This window comes from Eriocheir sinensis, chromosome 69 (genome assembly GCF_024679095.1).
Source record: "Eriocheir sinensis breed Jianghai 21 chromosome 69, ASM2467909v1, whole genome shotgun sequence".
NCBI lineage: Eukaryota > Metazoa > Arthropoda > Malacostraca > Decapoda > Varunidae > Eriocheir > Eriocheir sinensis.
The window spans coordinates 6,611,951-6,628,092 of record NC_066577.1 but is presented as its reverse complement, the minus strand read 5'-3'; the positions used below and the strand labels follow the sequence as shown (position 1 = coordinate 6,628,092).

The 16,142-nt window shown below is 44.3% G+C and overlaps 1 protein-coding gene and 1 long non-coding RNA gene across 2 annotated transcripts; both read left to right on the top strand.

Annotated features, from left to right (window-relative positions):
- Window positions 1–3,299: 3,299 nt before the first annotated feature.
- Window positions 3,300–8,036, top strand: LOC126988530 (uncharacterized). Its single transcript, XR_007742176.1, has 3 exons — window positions 3,300–3,493; window positions 7,512–7,610; window positions 7,827–8,036. It is a non-coding gene; the product is annotated as an uncharacterized LOC126988530 (long non-coding RNA).
- Window positions 8,037–11,483: 3,447 nt separating this feature from the next.
- Window positions 11,484–12,642, top strand: LOC126988529 (gastrula zinc finger protein XlCGF8.2DB-like). Its single transcript, XM_050846729.1, has one exon. The coding sequence runs from the start codon at window positions 11,484–11,486 to the stop codon at window positions 12,564–12,566; it is 1,083 nt and encodes a 360-aa protein (XP_050702686.1). The 3' UTR covers window positions 12,567–12,642.
- The last annotated feature ends 3,500 nt before the right edge of the window (window positions 12,643–16,142 follow it).

The following is a 16,142-nucleotide window of genomic DNA, read 5'->3' as shown; positions in this document are numbered from 1 at the left end:
CCCGCTCAATGACCTCAAGCTTTTTTTGGCCACTAAACTATTTTTAAGTGCAGTGGTTTAAAGGGTTGTTTTTTTCATTAATACTTTAATATTTTTTAACCTTGAGCTTTTTCCTTTACTGTATTTTACTTTTCATTAACTTGAGAGAGAGAGAGAGATTTACATAGAAACTCAGACCACACAGACCCCATGAGAGAGAGAGAGAGAGAGAGAGAGAGAGAGAGAGATTTACATAGAAACTCAGACCACACAGACCCCATGAGAGAGAGAGAGAGAGAGAGATTTACATAGAAACTCAGACCACACAGACCCCATGAGAGAGAGAGAGAGAGAGAGAGAGAGAGAGAGAGAGAGAAGGAAAAGGAAAAATTAATGTATACTGAAGGGAAGAAGGAATGAGGAAGAAGAGGAAGAGGAGGAGGAGGAAGCCTCTATACTGACATTAGGGGACGGAAAGGGAGAGATATTTTACTCTTTATAGAAGCAGTGATCTACGGGGTTAATTGTTTTTCATTACTGCGGTCGTATTTATCCCCCTTGAAGTGTTTCGTTTACTGTAAAAAAGATAAATAAAGAAAAATAATACAAGAGGCGCCGTTGGAGAGACGAAAACAACCCACCACCATCTTGATCTTGATGTCACAAAAAACATGCGGGAAGTCAATGTTCTCGGGGCAAGATATCATTCCCTACATCTTGCACGCCACATGCCCTCCAAGAACTCTTTCACTACCTCAATCACTCGTCCACTCGTCTCTCCACTGAGCCCCAGCAGCAGCACCATCCACTCCCTTCCAGTCCTCCCGTTCACTCCACGTCCCATCTCGCTCAAAAACACCTGCATCATCCTCGTTCTCTCCCTGTCATACTTCTTGCAAGAGAGAGAGAGAGAGAGAGAGAGAGAGAGAGAGAGAGAGAGATTTACATAGATAGATTTACATAGACTACATACTGCACAGTCTCGTCCACACCCCTATCACACATCTGGCACACTTTGCTGCGGGACTCAGACCATCTATAGTTCCTTGCATTCACATCCAGACACTTCGCTCTAGCACGGAAAAGATCACCTCCCAGGCTTCCCTCATACCACACCTCACACTTTGGGGCCTCTTTCTCCCTATACCAGTCCAGAGTTTCCTTTCTTTCCATCTCATTCTTCCACTTGCTCAATCCCTCATCTTTAACTGCCATATCTATCACATTCTTCCACTTTCTTACATCCCACTCAAACCCCTCTCCATTTCTGTTTGTTATTCTCTGTCTATCTTCAAAGGGTCGGTACACCCAACTATTTAGCATAACATTCCTGTCTATCATTCGCCCACATTTATTCGCCCATTTGCCATCTCTTATACACCACAAGTATACTTTCCTTGCTATATAATCTTGCATCCTCTATTTGTTCCAGTCTCACTTTATATCTCAAGGTTGCCTTCACTAGTCTCTCCCTAAACGTGCTCCATCCCATGTCCCCCCTAAGTGACATATTCTTGCTACCCTATTCTGCCCCACCTCCAATTTTTCTATCTCACTGCCATTCCATACATAATGCTCGGGACAGCCACACTCTTCCAAACCTCACGGATGACATCATACTTGCTCGCTCTCATCCTCGCTGCACTCCCTAAACGGCCTACCCACCATCACCATCACCATCAGGGACGCGCACCGCAGAGGAAGGAAACCGCAAGGCCTATAGAACAAGAGATTTACATAGATATACATAGAAAATCAGGCCACACAGACCCCATGGTCCAGACTAGGTGGTCTGTCCTTAAACCTAAGTGATTCTACACTAATCAGAAGGCTCCAGAACGTTGCTTTTCTACTCTAGTTAATATTAAGTTGAAGGAAGTGACGGTCGAGCTTGTTTTTGAAGGAGTCAATCGTGTTAAGCGCCTATCACACTGGGCACTTTTTCCTCCGACCTCCTACCTCCGACCTCCGATTTCAGGCGGTACCGCCGACACCTGCTAGCACACTCGCTTGTTTACATCCTACCTCCAGCTCCAGCAGCAATGGCCAACCTGTTCCAGCTACTGCCCTCCTACTCGAGTAATATTGTCGTCGCAGCACTGCTATACGAGCGATTTCATCTTCAAGACAAGAAGAAGAAACGGGCGTGGAGACGGCAGTGGCTTGCAAGGAGAGAGAACCTTGGGGTAGCTAGCAGACTCCTACAAGAGCTTGCGTTGGAAGACACCGAAGGCTACAGGCAGTGGATGCGGCTAGATAAACATCAGTTTCAAGAGCTTCTTAAAATGATAGAGCCCACAATTAGGAAGCAAGACACAAGGCTGCGGAAGGCTGTCGCACCTGAAGTGAGATTGGCAATCACCATGAGATATCTAGCTACAGGTAAGTAAGAGTGGGCTGAAATGTGGTTCAAGTTTGACTGCACTGTAGCCTACCAAGAAAACACCGTTCCTTTGTGTCATCACCAAGTGGCTTAAACACACCTACATGTCGCCCTGATACCCAATCTCTAGTTCCACTGCATCAAAGATGAGTTCTGGGGGGCGACGTGGACCTATACAGGTGTCATTTAAAATAAGTCCTTTCCCGCAGTTTGTTATTGTTTGGTTCCCCGCGAAGTCAACTGAAAGCCTATGTTCTTACACCATAAAGTTGTGTTTTGTTTGTAATACTGTCTATTTATATTCCATATGTTACTCCAAAATGTGCAATAAATACATTAACCATGGCAAATAGTTTATTTTTTTCAGTAATGTTTACAGGATGTCATTTGACTCGGTAGTTTCTTCCGCCTTCCTTCGACTTTTTCCCGAATGGTACGGGCTGCAAATTTGCTCCGACAGTCGGCGGAAAAAGTGCTGGAGGTAGGCGGTACCGCCGATTTGTCGGAGGTCGGAGGAAAAAGTGCCCAGTGTGATAGGCGCTTTACACTGGACCACTGACGGAGGGAGCTTATTCCATTCTCGCACTACAACGTTGGTGAAGAAAAATTTGGTGCAGTCTGAATTTACTTGTCTACATCTGAGTTTTGTGCCATTGTTCCTCGTTCGCAAAGTGTCACCGATCATAAACAATGTTGATCTGTCTACATTCGTGAAACCATTAAGTATTTTAAGAGAGAGAGAGAGAGAGAGAGAGAGAGAGAGAGAGAGAGAGAGAGAGAGAGAGAGAGAGAGAGAGAGAGAGAGAGAGAGAGAGAGAGAATGGAAAAGAAAATGAAAAGGAGGAACATATACTGAAGGGAAGAAGGAATGAGGAAGAAGAGAGATATAAAGCAAAAATAATACAAGCTCGGCGCCGTTGGAGAGACGAAAACAACCCACCACCATCGCCATCATCATCATCATCAGGGACGCGCACCCCAGAGTAGGGAAACCGCAAGGCCTATAGAACAACGGCCAGTTTCCGCCAGGCCGCCATCACAGACCCACGAGTCCCCTGAAGCCCTCCAGAAGAAGACCCAGCAACTTCATCTGGTCACTCACAGAGGCAAGAGTTGAGTGCTGTGTAGAAGGTATGTGTGTTTTAGGGTACACGCACACACACACACACACACACACATACATTTCTTCGATTTCTTCTTCCTTTCCTTACTCTCTTTTCCTCCTCTTTCTCTTCTTCCTTCCTCCTTTCTCTCTCTCTCTCCTTTCCTCACTATCTCCTCCTCTTCCTTCCTTCCTCCATTCTTTCCTCTCTTCTTTCCTTCTTCTTCCTCCTCCTCCTTCTCCTTCTCCTCTTCCTTCCTCCATTCCCCTCACGTGTATGATGCGCGGGAAAATCGTTTTTTTTTTTTTTTTTGTGGGGAGCATATTTAAACTACTCCAACCGATCTTTACGACCTGCTAACCTCCTAACCAAGGGGGGCTGTGCCCCCTGGACCCCCCATGTAGGGAATTTTCCTTAATTTAGGGAGTTTTGGAAGCAGGGGGGGGGGGGTCCAGGGGGTTCTTGTTAGCAGGTCATAAAGTTCGGTTGGAGTATTTTAAATATGCTCCCCACTGAAAAAAAAACCCACGATTTTCTAGCACATCATACATGTGGGGGGTCCCCCCCTTGGTTAGCAGGGGGACGAGGGGGGCTGCTGTTAGGTTATAAAGTTGGGACTTTCCTTACTTTCGACACTAGGGAATTTTCCTTCATTTAGGAATTTTTCGGTAAATGTCCAGAGAGTTGGCCATCTCACTGCGGCACTTCTCACCCTAACCGTGGGTTAGGTCTCATAATTCTATGCATTTTGAACCCCATATATATCCCTCGCAAATTGATTGAATCGCTGCAGCGATTTTTGAAAAGTTAGTGAGTTTTTTGCGGCCGAGGGATACTTTGTTACCCCCCCCCTCCAAAATACAATATTACGCCTCCATATTGTACTGAAGGGAGGAAATCCATGTCCCTTAACCATAATATGAAGTCGGAAAAACTTAAAAGTAAATAAAAAGTGGTGAAGGTTGTGAAAAAGCATATTATACATACGCGCGATGTGTTTTGATGGCGGCCATATTGGGAAGTGAGCAGTGTTGCCAACGATCCGGTTAGCGATGGTACGCTAGGTTAGCGATGGTACACTTAGTTAGCCATCAGCCCACGCATGTGAGACAGGTCCACCACGCGTGGTTATTTTATTTTTTTTAGAACACGCACCTTTACCTAATACTTTACCCGGCCCAAACCTTCACAAAAGCCTTTGGGTAAAGGTGCGTGTTCTAAAAAAAAAAATAACCACGCGTGGTGGACCTGGTCTCACATGTGACTGATCGCTAACCTAGCTGCATCATCGCTAACCTAGCGTACCACCGCTAACCGGATCGTTGGCAATGCTGCTCACATCGCAATGGTGTCGGCATGTAAACACGTCGTGTGTATGTATAACAAGCCTTTCCACAACCTTCACCACTTTTTCATTACTTTTAAGTTTTTCCGCCTTCATATTATGGTTAAGGGACATGGATTTCCTCCAATTAAGTACAATATGGAGGCGTAATATCGTATTTTGGAGGCGCGGAGTGATTTTCAATAATTACCAAAACACTAACTTTTCAAAAATTGCTAGCAGCGATTCTATTAATTTGCGAGGCATATATATGGGGTTCAAAATGCATAGAATTATGAGACCTAACCCACGGCTAGGGTGAGAAGTGCCGCAGTGAGATGGCCAACTCTCTGGACATTAACCAATTTTTCTGGTGATATTTTGGAAGCCCATTTTTCAGTGATTTTGGCTTCCCCCCAAACCCCAGTTCCCCAGGCTTGTCTTGGGGGGTAGGGGGGGCTGGAGTGGCAAAGGGGGAGGCGGACTTCTTATAAAGTATTACCATTCTCTCTCTCTCTCTCTCTCTCTCTCTCTCTCTCTCTCTCTCTCTCTCTCTCCCTCCCCACTGAATGAAGTGAATATTTATTTTTTGAAAGAAACCTACCTCCTGTTTGATTTACATTGTTTTTGATTTACGCGACGTCTTCAAGGACACAATACTCGCGTAAATCAAGTTACCTGTATAATCAACGCTTATCCCGTTATATCTACAGAAACGATTATTAGGCTATTCTTGAAAATTAGTTCTCTCTCTCTCTCACACACACACACACACAAGAATATTTTAACTTCATTCTTATTGGGTTAGTTTTCCATGTTTATATTCATCTTGCAACACTTCTGTATATTTCTCTCTTCAATATTTTAACGTGGGAGACAGTGTTTGTTTCTGCGTGTGTGTGTGTGTGTGTGTGTGTGTGTGTGTGTGTGTGAGAGAGAGAGAATTTTTAAGTGTTATACTATAAAAAAATAAATCTGTATAACCATATCTTTTCCGTTGTATCTACGGAAGCTATTATAATTATTAGGCCATTCCTGAAAATAAATATTCTCTCTCTCTCTCTCTCTCTCTCTCTCTCTCTCTCTCTCTCTCTCTCTCTCTCAGGCTATGTTATCCAGAATGTAGGAGTGGTGGCAGAGTATGAGCAGTTGTGGTGCGAAATATTTTTGCTAATGGTAAGATATCAAGGCTAACATCGGGCGGGATTGCGCCGCGCGGACGACAATTGTTGTGATTGTGTATAAGTGTTTGTGACCCGTGCCGCTCGGTGCCGCAGAGTATATCGTTCGTTCGATGATGTTTACTCACAAGTTAACCCCAACCCCAGGGTCAAGGTGAGCGAAAATCTGGGAAGGCCGCAGACAATAGGGTTAAGTAACTTTCCATCCAGTTCTTTATTTTCCCTTTCAATCCTCCTTTATTTTCCAGTTTGTGTGTGTGTGTGTGTGTATGTGTGTGTGTGTGTAGGCTCTGATGTCTTGAATATTGGTTTGAGAGTCAACAATATTTCTTTAGTTCTGTAATGTCATTGGCAACCCCCATAGCATTTAACCGTGTAGCAGCGACAGGCTAAATCTGTGGCTTTACCGTGTAGCAGCGATGGGCCAAATTTGTGGCTTTACCGTGTAGCAGCGACGGGCCAAATTTGTGGCTTTACCGTGTAGCAGCGACGGGCCAAATTTGTGCCATGATTTAACCCCCCAAAAATAGATGATACATAAACTGATCACAAATGCTTTGATATATATTATAAAATGGTTCGTGTGAGGGGTGATTTTTTCTCATTTTTCTCACTTAGAGGGACCATTAAGAAACATGATTCCCTCTGCTACCGGGTTAAGGTTTGCAAGGGGTGGGGGGGTTATGGAGGGAGTCTGTTTGCTGCAGTGTGCCTACCCCCTTTAACCCTTTCATTGCTAAACGCTTGCAACAGGCGTTAGGTGTATTTGCTGGTGGTGCTAAACGCTCCCTGCGACCTCCACGCATATGAGAGTGTTCCAGCACTAATTCTCACAACACAGTATTGCCAATTGAGTGGATTCTTCACTAAATTTGGTGGAAAATCATACCGGCCCAGCGCGGCAGACCTACGGACGAGTAAATGGTCGATGTTCTTTTTTTTTTTTTTTTTTTTTTTTTTTTTTTTTTTTTTACAACAAAGGAGGCAGCTCAAGGGCACACAAAAAAAGAAAACAATAATAAAAAAAAAGCCCGCTACTCGCTGCTCCTAAAAAAGAAACAAAAGAGGTGGCCGAAAGCAAGATCAAATACGGTAGGTAGGAGAGGTGTTCTTGCCCAATATAGCGGCATTTTTGCATAGCTTCACCTGTCACCGACAAATAGTTGTAAATATTGCAGTTGGCAACGCTCCCTTGCCAGAATCTGAAGAAAAAAATGTCTGCAGTTCCCTTAATATGGCTGATCATCACACACGCACCTGAATGTGCATGTATGTCCGCAAGAGAGGCATACATAACCGACTCCTATAGATCTGGACCTCCTCTTTCCAATGGTGTTTTTGGTTTTTAGCTGTGATGAATAGTGTTTGAGATACAGAGGTTAAAATAGACTCCCAATTGGGCTGCCCGACTGCGCCTGAGGGGATAGTCGCGTCCACACTGCGCGCAATGAAAGGGTTAAGGACACCCTCCCCCATCACTCTGGACGGATAGGTTAGTAAACTGGTATACATGTGCAATTGAGTCTTTTCTCCCCTGACAGTTTGAAGTGGAGCTTGGCAAGGTCTCACCGCTGCCTCTGCCAAGAAGGTCAACGTGAGACTATCGGCGATCAAGGCACATCTCTTCACTAATTTTGCCGGTGGGTGTATCCTGTTGCTCCTTCTATAATCATTAGTGTTATTAATATTATTGTTGTCTTTATCATCATCTTCACTATCATAATTAAGTAACCTAACATCTCTCCTCCCCCATTACTGTACTATTATCACTGAGCCTAACCCACACCCCCATTTATATCTATTATCATTAGAGAACTGCAGTAACAGTGAAAAATCTCTTAATACACACCACTCAGTGCCGAGGGCCGGGCAGCCTGAGTGGCCGGGACCAGCAGGAGCAGACTGCCCCTGGTGTGAGGATCAGGGGTGATCAGGAGAACCACCACCACCTTGCTGCTGGCATCTCCAGACATAAAGGAAAGGGAACGTTTGAGTGTGAGAAGATTGGAGACTGAGAGCAAGTTCACCAGACACAGCCTTGCACTCACTGCTGAAGGAAACCATGAGTGCCCAGAGTGTGGCCCAAGACTCCCTGGGAAGGGTGGCCTCTACAATTACACCCACACACTCTGCTGAAGGACCTCATGAATGCCTCGAGTGTGGCAAAAAGTTCAAAATAAAAAGTCAGCTTAACACACACACCCTTACACACTCAGGTGAGGGAACTTATGAGTGCCCAGAGTGTGGCAAAAGGTTTAGTAGTAAGCGGAACTTAAACATACACACCCTTACACACACTGGTTCCAAGCCTCTTGAGTGCCAAGAGTGTGGCAAAGAATTCAGTGATAAAAATGTCCTCCATAAACACACCCTTGTTCACTCTGGTGAAAGACGTCATAAATGCCATGAGTGTGGCAAAAAGTTTATTTATCTGAGTCATCTCAAAAGACACAGCCTTACACACACTGGTGAAAAACCTTATGAGTGCAATGAGTGTGGCAGAAAGTTCAGTAGCAAGGGTTACCTTAAAATACACATCTTTACACACACTGGCGAAGCGGCTCATGAGTGCCTTGAGTGTGGCCAAAGGTTTCCTACGAAAAATGGCCTCGACATACACATCCGTATTCACACTGGTGAAAAAACTCATGAATGTCAAGAGTGTGGCAAAAAATTCCAACAGAAGAATATCCTTATAGGACACATCCTGACACACATTGGTGAAAAGAATCATGAGTGCCCAGAGTGTGGCAGAATGTTTAGGACTAAGTGCAGTATGAACAAGCACATCTTCCGACACTCTGGCCTGAAAATTTTCAAGTGTGATGTTTGTGGGAAACATTTCAAAATGAGGCCGGATGTTATCCATCACCTGAAGACCCACATCCCTGATGTGTTGTGTTGTGGTGGTGGAAGGAAGTGTACCACAGGGAACAACAAATAAAGCCCATTCTTATTCCTGTTTGTTTTCATTGCGTTATTATTGTTGTGTGAGGCCTGGGACCGTTTACTGCTGCCGATAGTTATCATTGTTCTTTATCCATCACCATGGGAACTGTACTCAAGAACACACTCGAGTTCAACGCCCTCTTGAGCCACAGTCAGCGTAGCAGTGGAACAGGTGAGGCTTGACTACCAGTCACTCAGCACTCCTCAGTTCCTCAGTCTCTCCTTGTCGTGAGTGAGAGGATCACACTGTTTAATTGTTGTGCTTAGCGGGGCACCCTGGTGTGGTTAGTAGTTACCCTAATATATATTTGGTATAAATTATAGTTAAGAGTCAGAGAGAAGAAGTGTTGTTTCCTGTGTGTGTGTGTGTGTGTGTGTGTGTTATCACTTAGACCAGGGGGTAAGCCAAGGGTCTGTCAAGGGGTACGCACTCCCCACGGGTCGTTAGGGTTAGGGGCCTGGCCGCCCACTGACTTGTACTGTACGCACACTGGACAGGGAGAGAGGCGCAAGGTGTGGTCGGGCACACACCACTTGGCAGTTGTGAACGGTGGATTGGTGTTGCTGCTTTTTGGCAGAATTGGTCCCTTTGTGGCTACTGTGTTTACTGATACATTACTTTTGGAATGCTGTGTCGATTTCAGTAACACTATTATCGCAAACTGTGTGGCATTGGCAAGTATAAGATTGAGCCCTGACTTATTCTTAATGGAAAGGTTGATGAAATAGAAAACACTATAGTCTATTCATTTGGGCAAGGCCACTCACGGTAGCTTAGTTCCAGCGACTCCACTTCCCCCTTCTGGCTGGTTAGCTCCGAGCAGGATGATGTAACCTGCTTGTCATGTTAAGTATTCAACATAACAAAATGGTATGTAGTAATAGTCAACATAAAATGCATATCTAACACAAACTGCTAATTTCTGTGTTAGATATGCATTTTACATTGACTACTTACCATTTTGTTATGTTGAATATTTAACATGACAAGTAGTTACATCATCCTGCTCGGAGCTAACCAGCCAGAAAGGGGAAGTGGAGTCACTGTGAGTGTACTTGTGGTCAATGAATGTGTCATGGCTGGGTGGTGTGGTGTTGTGTTATGCGATTTTCTATAGCGGCGATGTATAGACACGATGTAAGATGGCCTTGATTTAAGTGTGATTCGTGGTGTGATATGGCTGGGTGTGGTGTGGAGTATTTGTGGTGTGACTGTGTGGTGTGGAGTATTTGTGGTGTGACTGTGTGATATGGCTGGGTGTGGTGTGGAGTATTTGTGGTGTGACTGTGTGGTGTGGAGTATTTGTGGTGTGACTGTGTGATATGGCTGGGTGTGGTGTGGAGTATTTGTGGTGTGACTGTGTGATATGGCTGGGTGTGGTGTGGAGTATTTGTGGTGTGACTGTGTGATATGGCTGGGTGTGGTGTGGAGTATTTGTGGTGTGACTGTGTGGTGTGGAGTATTTGTGGTGTGACTGTGTGATATGGCTGGGTGTGGTGTGGAGTATGCGAGTATGGTTTGGCAGTGTTGTAGCGTGGTGGTTGTGTGATGATGTGTCAGGTGTGTCAAACCAAAAACTAACACAAGCAAATAAGATGAAGAAAAAGCCCTGTTTGATGTTACATATATTTTTTGGGAAGATCTTTATGGATTTTACTTTTTTATTTCATGTACATATATGGACCTTATTGATCAATAGGATATAAAACTAAATTTATGTAAAATATATAAAAAAGGAAAACATTTTGGCTTTTTTTTTGGGTGGGGGGGGGTCAATACCAACCCTGCTCGGCGGTGACTGAAGTCCCAGCTTGTGGCACCAGGCAGGGCACGAACCTACCTTTTTCAACTCCATTCCCTCTTCCCTTCTTTCAAGGACTTCTTCCCTCCTTCATTCCTTCCTCCTTTCGTTCCTTGCTCCTCCACTGGACGCGGTGCCGTCACGCTATCCACTCAGCCACCGCCTCCCCAATGTGAGCCTGAGACATAACAATATTTCCAAGATTCTGTAAGGTCGGCCAGAACCCCCACAGCATTCAAGGCTCACAAGGGGTGGGAGTATGGCAAGGGAGGGTCTGTTCACTGCAATGTGTATCCCCCCACCCACCCAATCACTGTAGATAGACACACACACACAGGAATCAACACTTATTTTCCTCTATCTGACTCTTAACTATAATTTATACCAAATATATATTAGGGTAACTACTAACCACACCAGGGTGCCCCGCTAAGCACAACAATTAAACAGTGTGATCCTCTCACTCACGACAAGGAGAGACTGAGGAACATCACTGTAGATAGACAGGTTAGGTTAGTAATCTAGTGGGTCTAATTGAGTCTTTCCTCCCCCAACAGTTTGAGGTGGAGGTGGGTGAGGTCTCACCACCAGCACTACTGACTGGCACTGGTGTGAGGATCAGGGGTGATCAGGGGTGAACCACCACCACCTTGCTGCTGGCATCTCCAGCCATAAAGGAAAGGGAACGTTTGAGTGTGAGAAGATTGGAGACTGAGAGCAAGTTCACCAGACACAGCCTTGCACTCACTGCTGAAGGAAACCATGAGTGCCCAGAGTGTGGCCAAAGACTCCCTGGGAAGGGTGGCCTCTACAATTACACCCACACACACTGCTGAAGGACCTCATGAATGCCTCGAGTGTGGCACAAAGTTCAGTACTAAAAAGGACCTCAACACACACACCCTTACACACTCTGGTGAAGGACTTTATGAGTGCCCAGAGTGTGGCCAAAGGTTCAGTAATAAGCGGAACCTCAACATACACAGTCTTACACACACTGGTGCCAAGCCTCTTGAGTGCCAAGAGTGTGGCAAAGAATTCAGTGATAAAAATGCCCTCCATAAACACACCCTTGTTCACTCTGGTGAAAGACGTCATGAATGCCATGAGTGTGGCAAAAAGTATATTTACCTGAGTGAATTAAAAAGACACAGCCTTACACACACTGGTGAAAAAACTTATGAGTGCAATGAGTGTGGCAGAAAGTTCAGTTGCAAGAGCTACCTTAAAAACCACATCTTAACACACACTGGCGAAACACCTTATGAGTGCCGTGAGTGTGGCCAAGGGTTTAGTAAGAAAAAGTGCCTCGACATACACATCCTTATTCACACTGGTGAAAAACCTCACAAATGCCAAGAGTGCGGCAGAAGATTCACTCAGACGAGTAGCCTGAAGCAACACATCCGTACACACACTGGTGAGAAACCTTTTGAATGCCTTGAATGTGGGAAAAAGTTTGCTCAGAAGAGTGGCCTCTACAAACACATCCGTACACACACCGGTGAGAAACCTTTTGAATGCCATGAGTGTGGCAGAAAGTTCGCTCGGAAGAATATCCTAGAACTTCACGTGCTTACACACACTGGTGAAAAACCTCATGAATGTCAAGAGTGTGGCAAAAAATTCCGGCAGAAGAATATCCTTAAAGGACACATCCTGACACACACTGGTGAAAAGAATCATGAGTGCCCAGAGTGTGGCAGAATGTTTAGGACTAAGTGCAGTATGAACGAGCACCTCTTCCGACACTCTGGCCTGAAAGAGTTGAAGTGTGATGTTTGTGGGAAACACTTTAAAATGAGGCCGGATATTATCCATCACATGAAGACCCACTTCCGCTGAGGAGTTGTGTTGTGCTGCTGTGTGGTGGTGGAGGGAAGAATCCAGCACTGAGAACAACAAATAAAGTCCATTCTTATTCCTATTTGTTTTCTTTTTTATATTTCTCTTTGGTGCACCTGGGACCTTTTACTGCTGCATGATGATTACCATTGTACTTTATCTGACTATCACTATGGGAATTATTGTCAACAGCATGCTCACGTTCCACGCCCTTTTGAGCCACAGTCAGCGGAGCCACGCTCTCGTCCCCTATAGTCTAGCGATTTTAACGAGCCCTTGGGCGCAACCCAGTCGTTGCCTTTCCCTCTAATTCCAAGCCCTTCATAACACCATGCAGCATATTATGAATATATATAGCTATAGATATCGATAGATTGATAACGTACAGGCTAACAGTGAGACAGATCGTCATTCGCAGGTCATCGCTAGATCTGTAAACAATGGGGGTTACCCCGGCCCAGTTAAGCCGCAGGGCTCAAGTTAGTCAATAGACTATAGGGTATACTTTGTGTTTCAGTACGAGAGTAGTATTCAGTTTACTGTGTACATGGATTTGAGCGAGCAGGGCGGCAGTGTTGCACATGCTCACAACGAGGTTTCATTTCCTACTAATGCTTCACTTCTTACTGCTACACCGGACGGCACCATGGGCAGCAGACAATAAGAAATGTGAGAGCAAGGGTAGGCATCCAGCAGGTGAGTTTATGTCCAGGTGGTGGAGGGAAGTGTCCGCCACAAAGAACACCAAATAAGTAATACATTCTTATTCCTGTTTCTTTTCTTTATAGTTATCATTGTTCTTTATCACTATGGGAATTAAAGTCAACCATTTGTTTCCTACCATTGTACCGTTTCCGCTTCACGGTGCTTCCTACACATGCATCACCCGGTAGCAGCGACGGGCCAAATTTGTGCCATGATATAAACCCCCAAAATAGATGATGCATATAATCTGATCACAAATGCTTGGATATATATTATGAAATGGTTTGTGTGGGGGGTGATTTTTTCTCATTTTTCTCGATTGGTGGGACCATTAAGAAACATGATCCCGGCTGCTACCACCGGGTTAATAGTTGTACAGTCACACCCCATGTACTGCCTGGGGTTGGGACAGCATGTTCCTTCCTCCTCCGGTGTTGTATAGGGCCAGGCTACCCGCAAAACTAAACAATCAATCAAGCAATATGGTCACCAACGCGCTCAAGTTCCACACCCCCTTCAGCCACAGCAGCAGGGATACTTTTTTGTAGAGGTTTATTGTGCAACTATACAATATATGTGATGCCCGTGATTAGCATCCATTACATGTACATGCTCTGATACATAATAATTCACGTACTTAACCAGCAGGTGAGTATAATAGTAGTCACTGTTGGTCTTATTTACGCCAACAAGTTACCATGCACTTCTTCATGCACCGGGGGGACAGCACATGTGCAAACTCTGTAGGCTGCTATAGGGTATTTTTAGCATTTAAAGATACTTCCACAATCAAAACCATGTTAGTTTATAAATGTTCAGAGAGTTGCCCATCTCACTGTGCTACTTCTCGCCCTAACCATGGGCTAGATTTCATTATTCCATGCATTTTGAACCCCATATATATGCACCGCAAATTGATAGAAACGCTGCTAACAATTTTTTCAAAGTTAGTTAGTTTATTTTTTTTTGTTGTTGTTGTGGGCCCCGGGGGTTGAAGGGATAACATACGACTCTCAATAATTTGGCCCACACTCGCCTGGTAAGGTTAGATTAATTCTATGGTGTTCTACCTACTCCTAGCTGTTGTAGTTCTCTAGTTTTACGAAATAATTACGGCTACCACTCTACGGGCGCCATGTTGGACTGCTCTGGCGACGGTGCAAAGACGTTGGACCACAGGAACATATTAGAGGTATATGGAGCATCTAAGTTATTCCCAGAGACTGAAGGCCTTGGACTTGTACTCTGTCCATGGTCGGCTGCTACGTACGACATGACATGGTAAAGTATTGGCAAATATTTCATGGTTTTTGTGCTATTGCCCCAGAGGATATGTTTGTCAGTCCTTCTCCCTTGTTTACCTGCAACAATAAACTATCAATCAATCAATCAGTCCACCTAGGCACAACAAGAGGCCATCAGTATTGTTTGTTCCTCCCTTCTCCCTTGTTGTTTACCTGCAACAATAAACTATCAATCAATCACATAAGAACTGAATTAGAGATCCGTAAGAGATTCTTCAACGTCAGAGGTATTAAGACAATCATAGAATTGGCGATCCCTGAATGATAACCCAAATGAAACCAAATCGCTTTCCCAATGAACTGAAGGCAAGATAAAATTACCCAACAACACTATAGACATCCTTACCCAAGCAAAATTCATAAAGAAAGTTGATTGATTAATTGTTTATTGTTGCAAGCAAAACAACGAAGGAGAATTAAGGGAGGAACATGGCATCCCAACCCCCAGGCAAAGAAAGTTAAGAAGTTGATTGATTGATTGATTGATAGTTTATTATTGCAAGCAAAACAACGAAGGAGAATTGAGGAGCATGCCATCCCAACCCCCAGGCAAAGAAAGTTAAGAAGTTGATTGATTGATTGATAGTTTATTATTGCAAGCAAAACAACGAAGGAGAATTGAGGAGCATGCCATCCCAACCCCCAGGCAAAGAAAGTTAAGAAGTTGATTGATTGATTGATAGTTTATTGTTGCAAGGAAAACAACGAAGGAGAATTGAGGAGCATGCCATCCCAACCCCCAGGCAAAGAAAGTTAAGAAGTTGATTGATTGATTGATAGTTTATTGTTGCAAGGAAAACAACGAAGGAGAATTGAGGAGCATGCCATCCCAACCCTCAGGCAAAGAAAGTTAAGAAATTGATTGATTGATTGATAGTTTATTGCTGCAGGTAAACAACAAGGGAGAAGGGAGGAACATGCCATCCCAACCCTCAGGCAAAGAAAGTTAAGAAATTGATTGATTGATTGATAGTTTATTGCTGCAGGTAAACAACAAGGGAGAAGGGAGGAGCATGCTATCCCAACCCCCAGGCAAAGAAAGTTAAGAAGTTGATTGATTGATTGATAGTTTATTGTTGCAAGGAAAACAACGAAGGAGAAGGGAGGAGCATGCTATCCCAACCCCCAGGCAAAGAAAGTTAAGAAGTTGATTGATTGATTGATAGTTTATTGCTGCAGGTAAACAAGGGAGAAGGGAGGAACATGCCATCCCAACCCCCAGGCAAGTTGTTCATCATCCCCAAAAGTGTTAGAAGGTGGACGATAAATAGTAACAATATACAAATCATAATCTGAAAAGTAGGCCACTATACATTAGGTCCTTGAACATTATCTCCGTGAAGCTGATTTACGATCTCAAACACATAGAGACCCGTGCTTATGTACATTACCTAAAACATCCTTCCTTAACAACACATAATTAGGAATCTCAACAAATGAACTTGGGGTAGAAGAAAGCACCCACGATTCACTAATACCCAAAACAGAAACATCATGATCCCTTGTTGTGCTTTCCTTCCTACCATTGTATCTTTAATTTCCTGGTGCTACCCACACATGTATTAAT

Coding starts and splice junctions, on each gene's coding strand:
- LOC126988529 (XM_050846729.1), top strand. CDS start 11,484: ATGAGTGCCCAGAGTGTGGCCAAAGACTCCCTGGGAAGGGTGGCCTCT.